Below are 24353 nucleotides of genomic sequence, written 5' to 3' on the forward strand. Positions count from 1 at the left end.
ACAACATACAGAACATTTATATCATTCGGGGGTGTGAAGAGACGATAGGTCGAGCAGGATCGTATGTCAAGAGGCACGTTCGTGGAATGTCGAATGGCGTAGGAACTCTATGCCTTACACAGGTGAAGCTCCAGCCATCGGCTACTGTATGACCACGGAAGGAGCTAATGAAGCTTTTCATACGATCACGACGTATTAAAAACCCTAGAATAATCAGTTTGGGAGCATTGTAAAAGAAAAAGTATGAAATAGTAGCTTCAAATACTTATTTTTAGTCAACGAATAAAAATCGGTTGGATGGAACATAACTGCCACCTATGAGTACTATATGGAAGTAATGACAAAATTGTGGAAATGAGATCGCTGTCGTTACTTCCACGGATGACCCTGCTGAATACAAAAATTACTATTGACATAAGAATTACCTTCATAACCTGGTACTTATTAATTTAGCGTGTAGAATATGTGAAGATAATTCGTTCCTTTAAGTCAGACAGAATCGATGAAACACACAAAGCTCAAACAGCAACGCCGTAAGCAAAATTCGTCACCTAATGACAACGAAAGGAGCTTCAAATATAATGCAAATGTGTATATGAGGTTACAGATGAGGTAATCAAAGTGCATCAGATGAATGACAACCAGAACGTGTGATTTGTTGCATGCAGTCACGTGTTAACTTCTCTCATACGTAATCGCTTTCAATTCATTGTTTATATCACATTATGTACCAGTAAACACTTTATCAGATGTCATTAATATGTATGACAGCCAATAATCTTTCAATATGCAACACACATTTCCATAACAACAGCCGGCTGTGCTTTACCAAGTGACATGTACGCATAGAGTTCCTGATTTTTGTTACAATTTCTGTACGAAATACGCACCAATTTGTGAAACATTTAGGGCTATAAGCCTTATTGAGCACGACCGGTACTGGGAGTAGTTCAGAACAGGTTGTTGGCGTATAAGTGTAGACATTTCTACTGACTGCTGAGCATAGTATACTAAATAACATCATTTTTACTTTATTTGCAGACTAATAATTACAGCTATTAGTAGTATTATGTTTTTAAGTTGGTTAGTACCACCAAGAACATGTGGCCCAAGCAAGCTGTTAATGTTTATACACAGGGTATTTCCGTAAGAGCGTGCAAAACTGTAACAGGACATAGAGGATGCTCCACTGAACAATTTGAGATATGGAACCTGGGGTCAGAGAAGCCAGCTTAAGAAGACGCGCTTTGTCTAGCGTTACTTTTTTCCAGCTTATACAACTAACATGCATACAAGTGTACACGTACTGTTCCATTTCTTTACATGTACACTCTTTATCTCTGCAAACAAACAAGGAGGATGAACCTGATCACAAGGAAGTCATGATGCAGGTTTTGTTTACTTTACTTGTACGCAAGATAGCTCTGTTGTATCCCAGTTACATTGTACCATGACAGGACGTGCTATGAATCAAGGACTGACTTATTCATTACTCAGTGCCATTCAAAGACATACAGTGAAATACGATGGAGCATTACAGGTACAGTATTTCCTGTCGTTGGATTGGAAGGGGGGTCCTATTCCGTGGCCTACGAGGTAACCTTACCTGAATCCGCTTTATTGTTCCCTATGGGAATATCTAAAGTCACTTGTGAATGAAACCCCAGTGGGTACGGAGGTGGAGTTAGTTGCCAGAGTTGTAGCTGCCTGTGATGTGATTCGAAAAACTCCAGAGATATTTGTCAGGGTGCGTCAAAATCTTTTTCGCCGATGTCAAGCCTGCATTGAGGTTAATGGCCGTCACATTCGGCACATTTTGTAAGATACAGTACAGATGGTACGTTCATTGTGTCAACGATGGTATTTTCAGTTAACTAATGCAAATAAAAAGTACACAGTAATGTGATTTTACTGATAATTATCTCCTTAGCTTCGCTGAACCCAGGCTCCCTACCTCAAATTCTTCACGAATCGTGGCATGACCCATTTCCCACCGGCCAGTCAACATCGTAAGCTATACACTCCCTCGGAACATACAAGTCCTTTCTTAACAGTTTGTCCGCCTGTGTAGTTGAGTGGTCGGCGCAGATGACTGTTGCCATCCGGGGGACCCGAGTTCAATTTCCAGCTGATCGGAGATTTCGTCCGCTCGAGCAATGTGTGTTGCGTTGTTCTGATCATTTCATCATCACCGACGAACAAGCTTCCGAAGCGGAGTCAAATACCGCGTGGTTATAATTAAGGAGCAGTTTCTCACGGAGGTCCAGGGTGGGCTGTAATTATCGTACGGCAGCGAAACTTGGCAGATATGCTAAAGCGTTAAAGCGGAAAGGATTTGCGCTGGAAGAAAACATTAGCTCCAATTGTGGCCACCAGGTGCAAACCTGACGCTGTACACTGTTTTTATGACGGTATGATGACCACGCTTTCATCTGACAAGCCATAACGTGAGTGAACAGTGTGGCTATCAACAAGAGAGACCACGAGCCGTTAGTGAAACTGTTTTATGTCAACGGCAGAAATTACAGCGCTGTATTGAGAGAGTGTCACCCACTGAAAGATCTGAGAAGAGGCCCAATGTCTTTAAATGATTTAAAGAAGATGAGAATGAAATTCAAATACACGGATGAGTTTGGTGTGGCGCCTGGAAGAGGCAGGAGTTTTGTACTACCGCGAAATAGGGGAGATAGTGCCACAGAAATGATACGTGAATTGGAGTGGCAACCATTATAACAAAAGCGTTGTTCGTTGCGACGGGATCTTCTCATGAAATTTCAATCACCAGTTTTCTCCTCAGATTGCGAAAACATTCTGTTGGCATCCACCGACATAAGGAGAAATGATCATCACGATAAAATAAGAGAAATCAGGGCACGCACAGAAAAATTTAAGTGGTCGTTTTTCCCACTCGTCGTGCAAGAGTGGAACGGTATAGAGACAGCTTGAAGGCGGTTTATTGAACCCTCTCCCAGGCATTTTATTGTGAATAGCAGAGTAATCACGTAGATGTAGATGTAGGTGCATCCCGGTGGAAGTTATTGTTGAGGTACAACTACTGTAATCGAGTATGCAGCACGGGCCTCAGATAGTGGTAGCGTTCGTGCATGTCACGAAAACTGTCCAACCCATGGTCAACACTGCGGAAAGTTTTGTGGCCTATTTTACACTGGTACACATAGAAGATCCAGACGGTGCAGCGAATGAAACCTTATGATCCACACCCACCGTTCTGAATTTGCTGTTCGGTTTCTGACACGGACCGAAGTCGATGACACGTAGCCGATAATATTCTCTGGAGCGACGAGGCAGATTTTAAACTACATGGTCCAGTGAATACACGGAAATGCCGAATTTGGGATACAGTTAAACAGCTTGTTGTTCACAAATAGCGACTTCACTCACTGTATGTGACTTTGTGATGTAGATTCAGAAGCACCTTTATTCTCGGCCCGTTCTTCTATGAAGAGTATATACCCAGAGGGTCAGTGAGGTGTATCGTGATCTCTGCACGGTGTAGAGGCCTCCTTGTACAGCGTGTGATTCCTGCTTTGGAGGGGGGCAATTATATGGAAACCACTGTTTTCATGTCAGTTGGTTGATAATAAAACTAATATTATGGACTTTTTTGACCCTTTTCTGGTCATATCCCGTACCTGATGCGTTACATATGGAAACATTTCTGTACTTCTTTGGTGCTTTCACTGCGCCAGATTTGCGCCAGTAGCGTAAATCGCTGCCACAGTAACACATCAGAATATCAGCCAAGTTTGGCTGCCGTACGATATTTACAGGTCACACTGGACCTCTGTAAGTGGCTGCACTTTAACTATAGCCCCCCGGTAGAAAGATATGCACCAGACGGCCCAACAACCCTATAGTGGGGTCTCCCAGCTAAAAATGTCATACCATCATTTAATTTCATTTCTTAGCAATTCAACAGTGTGTTCACAAACCATACAAATCTCGTGCTAGATTCCATACCGTTTTTCGTAAATGTAAACATCACTCACGGAGTATGCCTTAAGCCTGTTTTGACTGGGCGGCTGCTGCCTACGAGGCAGTACGAGGATCAGTCTAGAACTACACATCTGGCACGGTGCCCCACCGCCGACTGTTAAAGAAGGTACAGGCATACGGGATAGGTTTCCAGATATGTGAGTAGCTCGAACACTTCTTACGTAACAGAACCCAGTATGTTGCCCTCGAAGGTGAGTGTTCACCAGAGGCAAAGGTATCGTCAGGTGTGCCCCAGGAAAATGTGATAGGGCCACTGTTATTTTCTATGTACACAGATTATCTCTCTGACAGGGTGGGCAGCAATCTGATGTTATTTGCTGATGATGCTATTGCCCACGGTAAGGTGTCGAAGTTGAGTGGCTGTAGGAACATACAAGATGACTTAGACAAAATCTTTACTTGGTGTGATGAATGGTAGGTAGGTGTGAATGTTTAAAACTGTAAGTTAATGCGGATGAGTAGGAAAACGAAGGCCATAATGTTTGGATACAGCATTAGTAATGCCCTGCTTCAGACAGTCACGTCGATTAATTATCTGGCCGTATCGCTGCAGAGCGATATGAAATGGAACGAATGTGTAAGGATTGTGATAGAGAAGGACAATGGTCGACTTCGACTTATTGGGAGAATGTCAGGAAAGTGTGGTTCTTCCGTAAAGGAGACTGCATATAGGAGCTATTGCGGCCCATTCTTGAGTGCTGCTCCAGTGTTTGAGGTCCGTACCATGTCGGATTAAAGGAAGACACTGGAACAATTCGGAGGCGGGCTGCTAGATTTGTTACCGGTAGGATCGTACAATACGAAGGTATCACTGACGTAGTTCGGGAACTGATATGGGAATCACTGGAGGGTACGTGACGTTCTTTTCGACAAGCACTATTTAGAAAATTTAGAGGACATGCGCTTGGTGCTGACTGCCGTAAGATTCTACTACTCACAACATACATTTCCTGCTAGGAATACTAACATAAGATTAGAGACATTATGGCTCGTACGAAGGCACACAGATAGCCGTTTTTCCCTCGCTCTATTTGCGAGTGAAGCAGGAAAGGAAATGACTATTAGAGCTACAAGGTACCCACTGCCACGCACTATACGGTAGGTTGTGGAATATGCATGTAGATGTAAAACTTGTGATCAGCATCTCTCGAATCTGTCAAGCTGTTATTGCCAGTAGGTGAGCCGCGTTCCAGACCTCCACAACTCAGAAAAATCCGACAAGGTTTCGAGAAACGAACCGGGTCCTTGCGTACCGAAGGCAGCGACAGCCTTGCTAACAATTCGGCTACAGCGGTGGCCACAATGTTTTTCTCTTGTCTCTTTAGTATGGGAAAGGCCATATCGACCACATGCCTTCTCCAAAAGGCTCAGCCATGTTTTCCTGTCTAGCGATTTTCATCATCACTACTTCATCCCGATGTTGTACGACCGTCCACTTCAGAGTCTTACTCTTTCTCGCCTTCCATCTATTTCTATGAAAAATGCTGCGTTACACAGTCTATTCTCTGTCTCTCTGTATGAGCAGTACGGGTCAAATTTCTTTTCTTCAGCATTATATACATATAAATGACCTAATAAATAGTGTCGGAAGTTCCATGCGGCTTTTCGCGGATGACGCTGTAGTATACAGAGAAGTTGCAGCATTAGAAAACTGCAGCGAAATGCAGGAAGATCTGCAGTGGATAGGCACTTGGTGCATGGAGTGGCAACTGACCCTTAACATAGACAAATGTAATGTATTGCGAGTACATAGAAAGAAGGATCATTTATTGTATGATTATATGATAGCGGAACAAACACTGGTAGCAGTTACTTCTGTAAAATATCTGGGAGTATGCATGCGGAAAGATTTGAAGTGGAATGATCATATAAAATTAATTGTTGGTAAGGCGGGTACCAGGTTGAGATTCATTGGGAGAGTCCTTAGAAAACGTAGTCCATCAAGAAAGGAGGTGGCTTACAAAACATTCGTTCGACCTATACTTGAGTATGCTCATCAGTGTGGGATCCGTACCAGGCCGGGTTGACGGAGGAGATAGAGAAGATCCAAAGAAGAGCGGCGCGTTTCGTCACAGGGTTATTTGGTAAGCGTGATAGCGTTGCGGAGATGTTTAGCAAACTCCAGTGGCAGACTCTGCAAGAGAGGCGCTCTGCATCGCGGTGTAGCTTGTTGTCCAGGTTTCGAGAGAGTGCATTTCTGGAAGAGGTATCGAATATATTGCTTCCTCCTACTTATACCTCCCGAGGACATCACGAATGTAAAATTAGATAGTCGAGCGCGCACGGAGGCTTTCCGGCAGTCGTTCTTCCCGCGAACCATGCGCGAGTGGAACAGGAAAGGGATGTAATGACAGTGGCACGTAAAGTGCCCTCCGCCACACACCGTTGGGTGGCTTGCAGAGTATAAATGTAGATGTAGATGGTGACGATACAGAGTTTGGACAGGGTGTTTTGTGTACTATGCACGCAGTCTCACTCACGTAGTGCGGTAACAAAACCTTACGACAGCAAGACATGAACTGGACAAGTCCTTGTCAGGAGGCAGGTGGCACCACATGTCTACAAAGAGCTCACACTATTCCCATAAATCACGGAACGGTGGTTTGCAGAAGCGTAGCTGGCGCCCGATAGCGTAATAGATGCGTTCCGTCGGGTTCATATTACGCGGATATTGTGCCAAGACATGAACATAAGTTCACTATCATGCTCTTCAAGTCACTGTAGTACGATTCTGGCCTTGAGAAAATGATAGTCGACCTGCCGGAAAATGCCATCACCATCGCGGAAAAATATCAAGTACAATGGGATCCAGGTGCTCCACAACAATGCTGACGTAATCCATTGCTGTCGTGGTGCCTTCGTTTACTACCGCAGGTCTCATTGAACCAGGGTGAATGTCCTCCATAGGATGAAACTGTTGCGTCTCCAGGTTTGTGCAAACAAGAATTGTTCATGTAGACCTGGTAGAACGAAGTTTAACAATAGAGAATGCCTCTGTTCTAACTTCTGGTTAAGTACAATGTAAAAATTAATCACTTGAAAAACACAATTATTTCTTATAATTATGTGGGCTTCCACAGCTAGAGACCGTTGACATAAAAGTTTACTGAGTATTGTACCATGTCGTAATGTAAAACCTTTACTGGAGAAAACAATTTTTTGGTTACTGTTACAGCGGTCTTCTGGGTTAGACGTCTGACCCAAAGATGGACACTGTAATCATGGCCATAACATTATGTTCTCCAGTGAAGTTTTTTACATTATGACACAGTACGATACTCACTAAACTTTTATGTCAACAATTACTTTTTGAATAAGGTGCAAACAGGACTGAAAAGATAATACCTTCTCTCCAAGTAAAATAATACCAGTATTATTAGAGAGGCCAAATACCTGAACAGAAACAGTCACTACTTGTGGAAGGCAAATGAACACAAATAATCTTTGAAGGCTGAAAGCATTAGAAAAAACATTGTTAGGCAATATCACTAACTAGTAAGTATACTACAGTAGCTAAAATTCAACTGCTGAGCGATCAGTCAAAAGTTAGTTTTCTACACTTAGACACAGTACAAGTTAAAGTCCAAGAAGGACAGTTCAGTTTCAGAGTTCCATTATGATGAAACATAATCAAGTCTGGGGTAGAAACGAAGCCAAGAAACCTTACAAGTCCACAAGCTGATCACTGACATAAAACACGACGTCGTCGTTGCGGTGGTTCCAAAGTGACTGATGGAATGCGACTGCATTTGGCATCTGGCTCAGGAAAACCCACTTTGAGTGAGCGTGCGCGTCTTGTCTCGAACGCCTGCCTAAGCACAGCCCGGAAGCCAGGACACCGCAAGCACTACTTCTGGTCACGTGGCCCACAGAGGATAATGAGTCCGTGCTGCCAGCGACCTCTGTCGCCGCTTAGGATGCCATCTGGTGGCCAGTCGGATCGTGGTCGGGTTGTGTCTGACTGTGGGAATGCTGGCCCCTACGAGTTATGTGGCCAGTTTCCTGGATTGTGATGTTTGTTGCTGAGCAAATAGGCGGGAGGCCTCCCCACAGCAAAAACTGCACCCATGAGGTTGGAATCCTTGGTGTGGTGCAAGTTTCAAGAAAATGTTTTACTTTGATGAAAGTGTATCTGGACTCGAGGGTCGACCTTGTGTAACAAGGAACTCCATTCTTCAAACCAGGCGACACGTTCTGCTTGATCCACTATCGAATCTCGATGATCCTTTGCCCACTGCAAGCTTAATTGAAGATCTCGGTGTGTTGACATGGGGACACGTACGCGTCGTCTGCTACGGAGCACCACGCCCAACGGTGTTCGCACAACAGTGCACTCCGGAACATTTGTCCCCCGCACTATCACTGTACAGTCGCCACCTGTGCTGCTTTGCAGAGCAGACGAGCCTATGACTTCCATGGTCCACGACGAGGTGTGGACTTGCAACACCTTGTCACCTGCTCGAGGTTCCACTATCCCTCAGTCACTGTCCACAGGTACTCAAAACAGTAGCACGGGAATAGCCGAGCAGCTTCGCCGCTTCCCAGAAGTTCGTTCCCAAGAGGCGAACCATACCTTTCCCTGATCGAGTTAAAGCAAAGTCGGTTCTGCCAGTGGGCCTGCCCATTTCAGTCCTGCCTCCTCGCTAGAATGATTCCCCATTCGCCTCTGCTCCCCTTATACAGTGTCCTCGCCACGTAACGCGCGCACAATGCCACCAAGTGGCAGTAAGTATCGCCTTTCCCCGGACTCTGGCAGATGGCATATCGGTTTAAGCAGAACTAGACAAGTCAGTGGAGCTTCTAGAAAGGAGTTCAACAAGATGGCCGCTCCGCTGAGTGCTGCAGACCTGTGTGTCTGAAGCTTCTGCTGGTGGAGGGTGCACGAACTCAAACCTAGACTTTACAAAGCAAGGGCTGTGCACGCCCTGGACAGTTTCAGACGCACTTGTTCGACGTCAGTACTGCGACTGGTTACTGCGCTTTCTACATTATGCTAAAATTAATCCTGAAATACTTTTTTTTCACGAAAAACATCTTCTGTTATCGCGATACATGAAGTCACTGGACAGTCGACTTTGGGGTTCTGAAAATGCTCATCTGTTGCGTCTAGAACATCATAATGAGAATATCTGACTGCATACTGCTTTCAGCGCACTACGAATAAATGTAGTGATGAAACTACCTGGCAGATTAAAGCTGTGTGCCGTACCAAGACTCGAACTCGGCACCTTTTGCCTTTCGCGGGCACGTAGGAAGGTAGGAGACGAGGTACTGGCAGAAGTGAAGCTGTAAGGACAGAGCGTAAGTCGTGCTCGGGTAGCTCAGATGGTAGGGCGTTTGCCCGCGAAAGGCAAAGGTCCCGAGTTCGAGTCTCGGTCCGGCAAACACTTTTAATCTGCCATGAAGTTTCATATCAGCGCACACTCCGCTCCAGAGTGAAAATCTCATTCTGAAATGGAGTGATCTTTTTCCAACGAACCTTGACTGCTGACGGGTAAGTGAACAGAAGTGAAAAGAAGTAGAAAATAACGAAAAGACTTAGGATCATTTCGTGCGAGATAATGTGTGAAAAAGAACTGTAAATACTTCTCTGGCCGTATTAAGAGGTATTTTTGAGTGTAGTGACTACCCTCGATTTTCATGGACATTTTTACTATGCCGGTCCTAAATGATAAAACTGTCTAAAGCTGATACTGCCCCTACCAAGTCAAAGGAATGGGCTGGGGCACCTGCGTCGAAACGAGCCTACCCCACCTCCCTCCTCCCTCTCCCCCCACTACCCTCCTCCCCCTTCCCTCCTACCATCCATGGTAGGTCTGACGTCATATCTCGTGCGGTACAGAACCGAAAACAATGTACGTGTTCGAGCTTTGTGACAACAGACTTGTAGACAACCAATTGATGCATGTGATCCACTTTTCCTGGGGCGGCAGTATTTCTACTGTAAGGCCTTTGTCGTGAGGCAGATGATTTCTGGCCTGCTGAGTGAGTGCTCGTGTTGCAGATCCTACTGAACCTGGCGCGCAGCATCTTCGAGGAGCAGAACAACCTGGCGTGCCTGGTGACCAAGATCATGACGCAGGCGCGCGACCTGCTCAAGTGCGAGCGCTGCGCCGTCTTCCTGCTCGACACCGACTGCTGCGAGGCGGTGAGTCTCAGTCAGTGGGAGCGGGGATTCCCCTCTCCGGAGAGTCTCAGGAGAAAGACGACAGTTTTTTTACTTTTTTATTTTGACTTTGAGTTATAAGGACCATAAAGCCAATAGCAGTTATGAAGTGCAAAAGAAACGTAATCGCAATAAATCAGAAGAGCACAAAATTCCCAAGTTGCCGTTCCAACACGCTCTTAAAGTAAAATAAAAGCGCAATTAGGCAAACATCAGACAGCTGATGACAGTGATGACAATGAGATGAGCAGAATTACAAACAGTACGATACAGAAACATTATGAAAAGCATGCAGATACTCTTATAGTAACAATGTGAGAAGTATAGCGTACAGATAGACGTACTTACTTTTGTGTTGTCTCGTTGTCACTGTAGCCTTGCACCATTGGAACCATGGAGAGGATGTTGTTTTGTGGCCGGTAGTGCCCAGTAGCCTCTGTCTATAACACAACTGCATGAGTGTATTAACAGGATTCTTTGTTAACCAGGACAGAAAGCTACTTAAGATTGTCCAGGAGTTGTGGTACAAGCTCTTCCACAATAGTCCACGTTAGCCTCACTGTTAGTGAAGTACAAGTCCCTCTATGTACGCTACTCTGGTCGCTAGGTACTCACTGACTCTGAGCTAGAGGCTAATTGCAACTGTGACACCCACTGGGTTGCGACTGATGACTCAACTCGTTGACTCACTAGATGACTGACTGGCTTCTCCGGTCCGTGGCGGCGATCTAAATACTGGTGGCCAAGAGGGCGTTGGCGGCCTGGTTCTTGCGAGTCTGTCTTTGGCCTCTATCGATCTTCTTGCAAGTTCTTTGCCACCCGGTGAGCTGGCGTCAGTTACGCCAGAACACTTACACTAAAAGAAGAACCCAAAATGATAAACACAATACAACCAACTGTATGTACAATAGTGCTGTTAGAACAGTGACATAAAATGAACGAATTTGCTGTTCAAATAAAAGTCTGTGCGCATATTAAATACAAAATTACGCACCCAATTACGAACCAGGCTGATGCCAAGTGAAAATCAAGACTTCCGCAATTCATAAATTAAACTTGGATGCCAGTGGCTTTCAAACAGTCTGTGAGCAAGTTACATTTAGCAATACGGTAGAATAAAACAGGAACACTGGTGGGGAAGGGGTAACATATCGCAACTAATTTTTTATATGTCTGATTGTGCAGTCATGTACTGGGAACATGCCAATATGATGTGCTTAAGATCCGCTATTGCCTAAATGATGACAGTTGAACAAATCTTTTTCTGTTGTAATGGTCAGTACAAATGTAGTTTATTAGCGAAGTACCCGGGGTTGCCCAGGTGTGTATTTATTCCAGTCTTCCAGTAGTCCATCTCCTCCTGCTCTCTCTCTCTCTCTCTCTCTCTCACACACACACACACTCTCTCTCTCTCTCTCTCTCTCTCTCTCTCTCTGTCTCTCTCTTTCTCCATGTCCTCCTATTTCCTTTCTCTGTCCACCTCCTTCTCCCCTCTCTCTTTGTCCATCTCCTCCTCTTTCCTTTCTGTTCATTTCCCTCTCTTCTCACTCTGTTCTCCTCCTCTATGTCTATTTTCCATCTCATCCTTGCACCTTTCTGTCCATCTACTTCTCACTACTCTCTCCACGTTATAATCTTTACCCCAACTGGAGGTTATTGGTTCTTAGTCTCACAGTATTTATTCCTAAATAGTAAGTTTCGTTGAAATCGATTTCCGACATTACAAGGAGCATTTTACCCGAAACTTTGACGTGTCACATATACTGGGTGATCAAAAAGTCAGTATGAATTTGAAAACTTAATAAACCACAGAATAATGTTAGAGAGGTAAAAAATTGACACACAAGCTTGGAATGACATGGGGTTTTATTAGAACCAAAAAAAAAAAAAAAAGACACGTGAAAAATCTCTTGCGCGCGTCGTTTGGTGATGATCGTGTGCTCAGTTGCCACTTTCGTCATGCTTGGCCTCCCAGGTCCCCAGACCTCAGTCTGTGCGATTATTGGCTTTGGGGTTACCTGAAGTCGCAAGTGTATCGTGATCGACCGACATCTCTAGGGATACTGAAAGACAACATACGACGCCAATGCCTCACCATAACTCCGGACATGCTTTACAGTGCTGTTCACAACATTATTCCTCGACTACAGCTATTGTTGAGGAATTATGGTGGACACATTGAGAATTTCCTGTAAAGAACATCATCTTTGCTTTGTCTTACTTTGTTATGCTAATTATTGCTATTCTGATCAGATGAAGCGCCATTTGTAGGACATTTTTTGAACTTTTGTATTTTTTTGGTTCTAATAAAACCACATGTCATTCCAAGCATGTGTGTCAATTTGTACCTCTCTATCTACATTATTCCGTGATTTATTCAGTTTTCAAATTTATACTGACTCTTTGACCACCCGGTATTTAACATATTTCACACATATTTGTACACTTATTTCACCTGTATCTCCAGTTAATTTTGCCCTGCAGTTTCGCTTTCACGCATCTCAATGTTTACGATGTCACATCTCCCGAACGACGTGTCATACAACGACACACTTTTGCAACTACTCTCGGTAGTATATCTATATTTGCTTTGCCGCTGAAACTCAGTTGCATACATCAGTCGCATTCTCCCAGCTGTCAAAGTTCATATTGTTGGAGTTGTTTGTAAACCCGACCCACATGGCACAGGGCAAAACCTCTCTTTTTTTCCTGCTTTTCCATTTTCAGCATACGCAAACACTTCCACTCAGTAAATAAATTGCACAAATAATATCACAAAATACACTCTTTTTCTTCGAGTTAAACTGCCGAAACTAATAACTTATCGAGGAGTTGAAAACAAGAACTGCACGAAAGTCTACACATCTTCCCACTACCGACGCTCTACTGGCCGTGGAACTATGCAACTGCGTGCATTTAGCGTTGCCATTTTCGAATGTCAGAGAAAGAGAGAGGGCTACGCGAGACCAGACACAAGTGCGACAACAGCGTGCTTGCAGGTACCCGCCAGTACGTGTGGCCAGAGCTATAACATGTTGCTACAGGCGCCAAAAACAAAATGGCTTCTCTTATCAGTTATGCAACGTTATTTTCCCGGTGTGGTAATTAGTAATTTGTGACTATCCTTTGCACGTATAGATTTTCCCCTAGGTCCATACATCGACAGTTATCGTCTTGTATTATTAATAATAACAAACTGTTGGAGTATTCTCTTCCGAATCACAGGTCACCCCTTGCTGTTAGGCTATGTGTCATCCATGTTTCGCTCTCTGAAAAACACTCGTATGTCCCAGTCCCTCTCACTACTAAACAAGCCATTACATCATATGTGCCTTACATGCAGGCACCTAGTGTCCTGCTTCCGACAACTTTTTAACTGTACTCGCTACAGTTATATCACTCTAGTATTAGTAGTACGTACTGAAGAGCCAAAGAAACCGGTACACCTACCTAATATCGTGTAGGTCCCCCGCGAGCACGCGAAAGTGCCGCAACACGACGTAGCATGGACTCGACTAATGTCTAAAGCAGTGCTAGAGATAAATGACACCATGAATCCTGCAGGGCTGTCCACAAGCCCGTAAGAGTACGAGGGGGGAGAAGATCTCTTCCGTACAGCACGTTGCAAGGCATCACAGATATGCTCAATAATATTCATGTCTGGCGAGTTTGGTGGCCAGCGGAACTGTTTAAACTCAGAAGAACGTTCCTGAAGCCACTCTGTAGCAATTATGGAAGTGTGGGGTGTCGCATTGTGCTGCAGTAATCACCCAAGTCCGTCAGAATGGACAAAGGTCATGAATGGATGCAGGCGATCAGCAAGATGCTTACGTACGTGTCACCTGTCAGAGTCGTATCTAGATGTATCAGGGGTCCCATATCACTCCCAACTGGACATGCTCCACGTCATTACAGAGCCTTCACCAGCCTGACACGAAGGGTCCATGGATTCATGAGGTTGTCTCCATACCCATACACGTCCATCCGCTCCATACAATTTGAAACGAGACTCGTCTGACCAGGCAACATGCTTCCAATCATCAACAGTGCAATGTCGTTGTTGACGGGCCGAATCGAGGCGTAAAGCTTTGTGTCGTCCAGTCATCAAGGGTACACGAGTGGGCCTTCGGCTCCGAAAGCTCAAGCGATGGTGTTTCCTTGAATGGTTAGCACGCTGACACTTATTGATGGCCCGGCATTTAAATCTGCTGCAATTTGCGGAAGGGTTGCACTTCTGCCACGTTGAACGATTCTCTTCATTCGTCGTTGGTTCCGTTCTTGCAGGATCTTTTCCCGGCCGCAGCGATCTTGGAGATTTGATGTTTTACCGGATACCTGATATTCACGTTACACTCGTGAAATGGCCGTACGGGAAAATCCCCACTTCATCGCTACCTCGGAGATGCTGTGTTCCATCGCTCGTGTGCCGTCTATAACACCACGTTCAAACTCACTTAAATATTGATAACCTGCCATTGTAGCAGCAGTAACCGATGTAACAACTGCGCCAGACACTTGTTGCCGACTGCAGCGCCGTATTGTGCCAGTTTACATATATCTGTATTTGAATACCCAAGCCTATACAAGTTACTTTGGAGCTTCAGTGTAGTAGTTATATTCATATCGGAATCACTTCGGCAAGGGTATTCGAAGATTTGTGGTTGCACAGTTTGGGAACGAAAAACATAGTGCAAGTACCACTGCGCTTACCATCTCACAGGATTGGAGAGGTAGGCCAAAAATAATTTGGAAGGAAAACGTACAGTGACCTGAGAACACGTAGCAAAGTCCCAGGTGAAATTTCGTGGCGGCAGTCGGACAACAAGGAGACCATACAAGCTCCACCTCGGACGATTTGATTCGTATTGACAGGCTGTGTAGGGCAGGACATATGTAAATAGCAGGGCGCAACTCCCAACCTGTTTCGAGAAAATCGAGTTTGAACATTTTACGCTTGCTTAGATACTTCGTATGGTCGGTGATAACTAAGGAATCCGAAGCGAAGAGAGTAAGCGCGTGATTTCGTAAGCGCGACGTCTGTGGATCGAATTTCGCTTCTGGAACTATATTTTTATTTAATTCCCACGTAATTCTGACACCTGATACGCGTGGTACGCCCAAAATTGTGTGGTACACGTGCATTGCTTACGATTTTTTTTTTTTTTTTTGCAAGAGACACATTGAAAAAATAATTATGCGCATGCAAAAGATTCGGCGTCCATTACTAGTGGTGTATGTTGCAGTAATCATTGTTACCCACGTTTCTATGATCAATGTCATACTGATTCGTTCAGTGCTCTATACGTTACACACTATATTTGCCACACTTGATTGAAAGTTCTTTTGTCTATCCATTTTCTTCCAATCTCATTACGAAAATTTTTCTCCTTTTTTCAGGATAAACATTAAGAAAATAATAAATGACTCATTCAATAATGTCACTTCACACAGTCACAATAATTCTATGGGAAGAAAAAAAAGAAGTGCAGAAGTGTCTAATCGATGCATGGATCTCGTGCTCCTGAATCAACCGCTTTAACAGGGTCGGCTGCTGACTTTTTGAAAACTAGCGACCATACGAAATATATAAATAAGCGTAAAACTCAATTTTCTCGAAAACGGCTTCGTGTTTACATATGTTGAAGTCGTCGTCGTGCTGTACACGTCCTGTCAGTATGAATCAAATTGCTGACGGGAATTTCGTACCGCCCCCTCGTAATATGCTATAGAATCCAATTGCAGCAGAGCCCCAGGTACGGAGTCTCTGTTGACTTAGTTTTGACGACCTTCCGCCGGTGCTGTGCCCTCGCGGCGCTTACAAAAGGCGTCCCAGGCTCCTGAGGCTTGCTCAGCCGGCCATCAAGCCGCGCTCACTCGCCGACAGAGGCGCCAGCGTCGCTTCGGCTCTCCTCAGAGGGCACGCTTTTGCTGCGCCGCAGGGATTTATGCTAAGCGCGCTGCCTTTCATGTCCCCCCCCCCCCCCCCCCGCCGCCCTGAGCACAGCGCGAAAAGCGAGCCTGACGCGAGGGCCGAGACTTCTGCCCCCCTGGCTCTCCCTGGAAGTCACAGGCTTACATTTTAGTCACTGTCCTCACGTGCCGTCATTAGAGACAGCGGTGCAAAAGTGACACGGCTGACAAAAGAACCTGACATTGGGTTTGCTTAATCTTATTTCCCAACAAACCTAGCAAGTTCATTTCAAGCAAAGTTCCCATTGTACATAATGACTGGAGGCGCGCACAGACACTGGTCGAGTAAAACATCTGATGATACTTACCAGGTGTAGAAGTATGAAACCATAATTTGGTTGCAGTAATTACACGTATGTTGTTTGAAACTGATAAACAATATTTTATTTAAAAAAAAAGACAGTTGTTATTTTGAAGCGAACCAGTCAGCGAGCCATTTTAGTACATTTTCATACGATTTGAAGCGTTGTTCAGAGAGAGCGTATCCCAGTGATGTAAATAAATGATAATCGGACGGAGTCAAGACTGGAGAATAAGCCGCATGCGCATGCGCTAGTATTTCCCAACCGAACACCTTGATCGTTTCCCTGGGTGCGATGGGGCGTTATCATGGGGCAATATGACTTTGTGTTGCCTTTTTCCATATTCCGGTCGTTTTTCATGTAATTCTTGACTTAAATCGATCATTTGTTGTTGGTAGCGATCAGTGTTAACTGCTTCACCAGGTTTTAGTTCCTCATAATCGATGACACCCTTCTGATCACACGAAACACAAAGAATTGTCTTCTTTCCAAAGCGATTTGGTCCTGCAGTGGATGTCGATGATTTGCCTGGATTCACCCACGATTTACGACGTTTAGGATTCTCAAAATATATCTTTCTGTTGTATCTGGCAGGCAGCATTTCACAAGTATTCTTTCGATTTGCTTGCTGTCTTCCATTCAGTTCATTCGGAACACATTTTCCCATTTTCTGCACCTCTCCCACAGCTTTCAATCAAAGAATAATGGCTTTCTGCGTCACATTCAATTGTTCCGCGAGTTTCTGTTGAGTTTAAGTATCATCTTCATCCTATAAGGTCTGCAATTCGTTGCTTCGAACTTTTTCGGTGGTTTCCCGCGCTCGTCGTTTCTCTCATCGAAAGCACTACTTTTGAATTTTTTGGACCATTCGAAACGCTGTGTTTTCCCAAAAGCAAGTTCGCCCGAAGCTTCGACAAGCATTCTATGCGATTCTGTAGCAGTTTTCTTCAATGATAACAGAAAACCAATGCTGTTCACAAATCGTAGTTCGTAGTCACAGAACTCGACATGTTTATGTATTTGAAGCAGATACAGATGCAGGGAACTTGGGTTACTGTGTGTTGACATTCGTCGTCAGCCGTTACAGAAAGCAGATGGCGCTGCAGACGCGGTCTCACGGGCCCTACACTGATGGCTAGCACCATCTATAGGGAGATTCTGGTTTCACACTTCTACAATTGGTATATTCTGTTTATGTTATGCATCTGTGATGTAGTAGTATACCAAACTGCACTACAGATGATATGTTTTCGGTACACTATTTATGTTTTGATGTCTTCAAAGTGCATATTGTACTTAAAAACCAGTGAGAACGGCACTTACGGTTATTACAACTGTATTCCAGTCTACCGTTGCCTACCTGTCGATCAAGGCAGGATGGAAATTAGCCCTCCTATTGGAGGAGGATTATTTAAGCCATCCTCACATGGAAGATGATACTCAACATGGGCATGTCATAGAATTGATACACCTGGAAGCATACTGCAAACAACAGAACAAACTCTATCGAATTTTATGTAATATGAACTAATGTGAAGCATGATCATTTTCTAGGTCTTGGGCTGAAGTGCCTGTACGTCACATTGGAACTGAGATTTATAAATCTCAGGATTTGTTTCTGCCAGTTTTTTAATAAATCTTTTGTATATATGAAGATAGTAACTGTTCTCGAAAGAACAGATACCATTGATGACCGTGCAGGTTCTCTAGAATAAATGGTATTTAATTGAAACTCTCAGCTGCCGACGGGTTCGAGTCCCGGTCGGGGCACACATTTTCAGCTGTCCCCATCGAGGTATATCAACAGCACCTGTCGGCAGCTGAGGGTTTCAATTAATTATCAAATATTTTGTGCTTTGAAAATATTCTATTCAACACATAAATAGAAAGATATAATCCACAATGCGTCGCTTTTGGCACAGTATGTTGTAAAGCAAAACTTCACACTATGATAATATAAGCGTGTAACTGTATCGAACTCATACGGGAATCGTCACCTTAGTGTGCGCGAGTAATGAGTGGACGGGCAAATATCTATTAGGAACATTAAATGTGTAGATTGTGGACAGTTGGGAATGTGGGTCTCACGGGAAGCGTGCAAGGGATAAGTCCCTGCAGTCGCGCTATTCATCTGTGTGCTCCGTGGCTCAGAGCGTCTGCCATCTAAGCAGGAGATCCCGGGTCGAGTCCCGGTCGGGGCACATGTTTTCAACTGTCCCAATAGAGGTATATCAACAACACCTCTCAGCAGCTGACGATTTCAATTAATTATCAAATCTTTTGTATTTTTCAAATATTCTATTCAGCACATAAATAGAAAGATATATTCCAAAATGCGTCGCTTTTCGCACAGTATGTTGTATGGCAAAACTTCACATTATGATAATATGAGCGTGTAACTGTACCACCCTCTCTTTAATAATAAATATCTAAAGAGCCAAACTGATACGGGACATGAGTGGAAGTTACACTAAAATGATACATAACCTGTTGTTTTTGTTGCTGCCTCCATCTTGTCGAATTCTTCTCTTCACATTTGCCTGTATCTGGATTTGCATGTGGAAACTATGTAAATAAAAGATTCAGTTGTATTTTCAATTTTACCGTCGTATGATTGTTCTCCACATGATATAAACTGCATTTCCAAAAGACCAAACTGTCCAAAGCGCATTAATACACATCGAGAGAAAACATTCAACTATGACAAAAAAATGAGATAAAAGACTGAGAGAAAGTAGCACTGCTGCGTTCCTTGGTATAGACTTTTAACAATCACTTTGAAAATAACCCGCTATTACTTTGGCACAATTACGATGTTACAATTAAAATTTACAAAAACGTATCTGGATTTGCATGTGGAAACTATGTAAATAAAGGATTCAGGTGTATTTTGAATTTAACCGTCGAATGATTGTTCTCCACATGATATAAACTGCATTTCCAAAAGACCAACCTGTTCAAAGCGCATTAATAAACACCGAGGGAAAACATTCAACTATGACAAAAAAAATTGAGACAAAAGACTAAGAGAAAGCAGCACTGCTGCGTTACTTTATATAGACTTTTAACAATCAATCTGAAAATAACCCGCTATTACTTTGGCGCAATTACGATGTTACAATTAAAATTTACAAAACGTAAAGAAACTGATGTTACAGCCGAATAAGGCATAAAATGCAATACCGAATGACATAATTTTTTGTACTCGCAGTACCATCTGGAGTTTTAAATATGGAAATCAATCTGCACTTTAATTACAATAACGTCTTTCGTATTATTTTAGTTTCGTAATTAGTTACAGTATGGATTTGGTTACTAACATTTAATGACAGTACTGAACTCGTGCTTTATCTGATTACGTAAAATTAACAAATATGGTCCCAAATTCAAGAAATCGGAAAGCTGGATGGTGTAAACAATGTAGAGTTAATTAGAAACGTAATTACAAGGAATATTAAAGTCAAATGTGGACATAAAAATGAATAATGAATAAAAATACCTTGCTTGGCGATTCCTTCTGAGCTATTTCACAAGGTAATGAGGTTTCCTGATATCGGACTTTTTAAATTACCATTTTGTTTATTAGAAGTATTGATTTTTCATGCCAGCATTTCTGCAGTCTCTAATTATTTAATGTTACAGAATGATCACTACAATTTTACGAAATGACGACTAACTAGGCTTAGGCACAGGTTCTGATTAAAGGTGTCAGTCAATTAACAATTAGGAATGTACTTCGTAATGAATCCGGAATGTTACATTTACTTAAAATTTAGGACATATAGAACGATATGATACCCACTTAACTATACAGACAGTATATAATACTGGACTGGTATAGTAATGTTGACTTGAAATTTTGCGAAACAGTACCATCATAAGCGGAACATAAAACTTTTTGAGATGTTTTACTCAAAAATTGTCTGTTTACATCCTCGTTGTTCATGTACAATTGCCAATTGTTTCTGGAGTAATATTGTAAGGTATGTGGGCAAACACGTGAAAAGAAAAAATTTGATGATTTTCATTACATACAGATCGATACCCGCCAGGGTATCCGAGAGCGCTAACGCGCCGCTTCCTGGACTCGGGTAGGCACGTCGGCCCCGGATCGAATCCGCCAGCTGGATTAATGACGAGGGCCGCTGTGTTGGCTGGCCTTGATGTGGCTTTTATGTGGTTTTCCACATCCCGCTAGGTGAATACTGGGCTGGTCCCCACGTTCTGCCTCAGTTACACGGTTCGCAGACTTCTGAACGCATTCACACTATCCCATGGATTACACTACACAGACAGTTGGGGTACACTATTTCCTTCCTGGGGGGAGGGGTGGCGACACAAAGGGCATCTCGCCACCCCTTCAAATTAACATACCACATCCGATTAAGCAGCAGACCCCACAAGTCGGGATTAAATGCTAGGAAAGAGTGAGAGCGAGAGAGAGAGAGATTACATAGAGACCAATAGTTTACTTAATAACATACGGCGTTCACAATCTGGGGACCTCCATTTCATTTTTGGTTAGGCATATCATATTAAGTACCCACAGAATTTCAAGACTTAATTTGCTTGTTCAGTTGCATTGTCAATGATAATTTGTTCAGGAGGAAATGCACTATTTTAAGCGTTTATTTGCTACTTGTTTGCTGTTGCTTTGCTTTTCAGTGGAAAGGGTGAGTTGATACAGCTCTCTATAGCGGTCTGTCCTACGCAAGCCTCTTCATCTCCACATAACTACTGAAGTCTACATCTGGTTGAACTGGCGCACTGTAGTCAACCCTTTGACTTCCTTTATCATTTTTATCCTTCACTCACGTGGGGTCGTCCAAAGCTCGAGGTACCACACCACAAAATGGTTCAAATGGCTCTGAGCACTATGCGACTTAACTTCTGAGGTCATCAGTCGCCTAGAACTTAGAACTAATTAAACCTAACTAACCTAAGGACATCACACACATCCATGCCCGAGGCAGGATTCGAACCTGCGACGTAGCGGTCGCTCAGCTCCAGACTGCAGCGCGTAGAACCGCACGGCCACTCCGGCCGGCACCACACCACAGACGGCAACACGCATCGATACCACATACATTAGAGATGTTTTGCTGCAATCCCCAGTGACGAGTGGGAGAGGCAGGAGAGGAGACACCCCATCTCTCTCCCTCCCAGCACAGCAGAAAAGCCCCGCACAGAGGTCAGTACACACTGAGCAGCCGAAAAACTACGACCACTGCCCACCGGACGTTAGATGCCGCCTGGTGGCGTTGCGGACACGTGACGTGGTAACAGAAGTATGTAAACAGAGCAGACATGGACGTGGGATCCCCGTAGCTAATATTGGCTGCAAATCTGAAAATCCATTGAGATAAGCGACTTTGACAAAGTGCAGATTATTATTACGCAGAGCCTGTGAACGAGTATCTCGAAAACGGCGAAGCAGCTCGAATGTTCACGTGCTACTGTCGTGAGCATCTGCGCAAAGAGATGAAAAGCCAGTGAAACTACCACTAGGCGCTAAGTGCTTGGTCGTCCCCGACTCTTCACATAACGTGTGGTTCGGAGGATTGTCTGCTGTGTAAAGTAGGATAGTTGGTGATCTGAGGCATGTACACCGAAAGAACACAATGCTGGTGCACGCACAGGTGTTGCGGAGCACACCGTTCATCATACATTGTTGAACATGGAGCTCCGCATCAGAGTATCCCTACGTGTTCAGACGTTGGCCTAGTGACATCGTCAATTACGACTGCAGTGGGCACGAGTCCGTCGGGATTCGACCGTCGATTAATGGAAACGTGTCGGCTCTTCGGGTGAATCACATTTTTGCTACACTAGGTCAATCGTCGTCTCCACAAAGCCGTCATCGAGGTGAACGGCGGCTCGAAATGTGCAGCGCGCCACGGACTCAGGCTGGTAGGAGCAGTATTACGCTATGGGAGACATTCTTCTGCGCTTTCATGGGCCCTGTGGTAGTAACCGAAGACAAGCTGACATGTTTGACGTCTTCCCCGAAGGCGATGCCATCTTCCTGCAGTATAACTGCTCGTGTCTCGGAGCCAGAACAGTGCTATAGTGGTTTGAGGAGCATTATAGTAAGCTCATGTTGATATCTTGGGACCATATTCGCCTAATGTTATTCCTATGGAACCCACCTGGTTCGCTATCTCCACGTATGCAAATCGACGCCCCGTCATTTACCCGAATTACATGACCTGTGCGTAGACATCTAATACCACATACCTCTACAAATCTACCAACAAATTGATGGAACCGTTATATGCAGAATGAGTGGTGTACTGCGTTTCAAAGACGGACAAACAAGCTATTAAGCACGTTGTCATCATGTTTTATGTCATGAGCTTAAGATCCGAGCTTGGAAGCGCCCTCCGCCAGTTCGTGATCTCAGCTGAAGAATTCAGCATCTTCGAGTAGGACTAAAGAGTATTTGATGTCTCAGATGGAACAGTACTTTTGTAAATGCTTAACGTTATACTTCGAGGCAGGAGTGTCTTAATTAGTGCATCAAGTGATGCTTTACTTGCCAATGACAGCTGTAAATTATCAAGCACTTCTGTGGCGAAGGATGTGTCAAGTTAAGTAAATCTTCGTTCATTCATGTAACAAAGTGAGGTAGTATTACATGTATTGCAGCTCCAATGAGCCATCTCCCAAAGTTATTGATGGACGATTGTAGTTTCGTCTGGTCATAACAACACTTCCCTGCATTTCCAAACAGATTAATCACGAATGTTTCAGCATGTGTATTATCAAAAGCTTTTTTTGTTAAGTTCTGCTAAAAATCCATTTTCTCGAGAATTCGACCAAGTACCCATTCATTAGTTATTCAACCTACCCACCTAACCTTCAGCATTCTTTGTGGCACCACATTTCATAACCTTACATTCTCTTCTCATCTGAGCTGATTATCGCCCACGTTTTATTTCTACACAACCCAACAATCCAGATAAATACCTCAGAAAAAAATTTCGTAAAATTTAAATTTACATTCGATGTTAGCAATATTCCGTCTTCGTACTATAGACAGCCTGCAATTTTATACACTATGTGATCAAAAGTATCCGGACACCCCAAAAAACATAAATTTTTCATATTAGGTGTTTGTGCTACCACCTACTGCCATGTAGTCCATATCAGCGACATCAGTAGACATTAGACATCGTGAAAGAACAGAATGGGGCGCTCTGCGGAACTCACGGACTTCGAACGTGGTCAGGTGATTGGGTGTCACTTGTGTCATACCTCTGTATTCCAGATTTCCACGCTCCTAAACATCCCTAAGTCCACTGTTTCCGATGTGATAGTGAAGTGGAAATGTGAAGGGACACGTAGAGCACAATAGTGTGTAAACCGACCTCGTCTGTTGACTGACTGAGACCGCCGATAGTTGGAGAGGGTCGTAATGTGTAATAGACAGACATCCATGCAAACCATCACACAGGAATTCCAGACTGCATCAGGACCCACTGCAAGTACTATAACAGTTAGGCGGGAGGTGAGAAAACTTGGATTTCATGGTAGAGCGGCTCCTCACAAGCCACACATCACGCCGGTAAATGCCAAACGACGCGTTGCTTAGTGTAAGGAGCGTAAACATTGGACAATTGAACAGTGGAAAAACGTTGTGTGGAGTGAGGAATCACGGTACACAATTTTGCGATCCGATAGCAGGGTGTGGGTATGGCGAATGCCCGGTCAACCTCATCTGCCAGCGTGTGTAGTGCCAACAGTAAAATTCGGAGGCGGTGGTGTTACGGTGCGGTCGTGTTTTTCATGGAGGGGGCTTGCTACCCTTGTTGCTTTGCGTGGCACTATCACAGCACAGGCCTACATTGATGTTTTAAGCGCCTTCTTGTTACCCAATGTTGAAGAGCCATTCGGGG

General features: G+C 44.0%; 1 protein-coding gene across 1 annotated transcript in view; it reads left to right on the plus strand.

The window, feature by feature from the left end:
• The window catches only part of LOC126176335 (cGMP-specific 3',5'-cyclic phosphodiesterase), a gene marked incomplete at its 3' end in the record, with an annotated part of 587168 nt that overhangs the window by 239826 nt on the left and 322989 nt on the right, over window positions 1-24353 (plus strand). The window contains exon 6 of the mRNA XM_049923487.1: window positions 10022-10165. Within this exon, the coding sequence (XP_049779444.1) occupies window positions 10022-10165 (144 nt within the window). The remainder of the gene's footprint in view (window positions 1-10021; window positions 10166-24353) is intronic.

The sequence above is a fragment of the Schistocerca cancellata genome, chromosome 3, assembly GCF_023864275.1.
Source record: "Schistocerca cancellata isolate TAMUIC-IGC-003103 chromosome 3, iqSchCanc2.1, whole genome shotgun sequence".
NCBI lineage: Eukaryota > Metazoa > Arthropoda > Insecta > Orthoptera > Acrididae > Schistocerca > Schistocerca cancellata.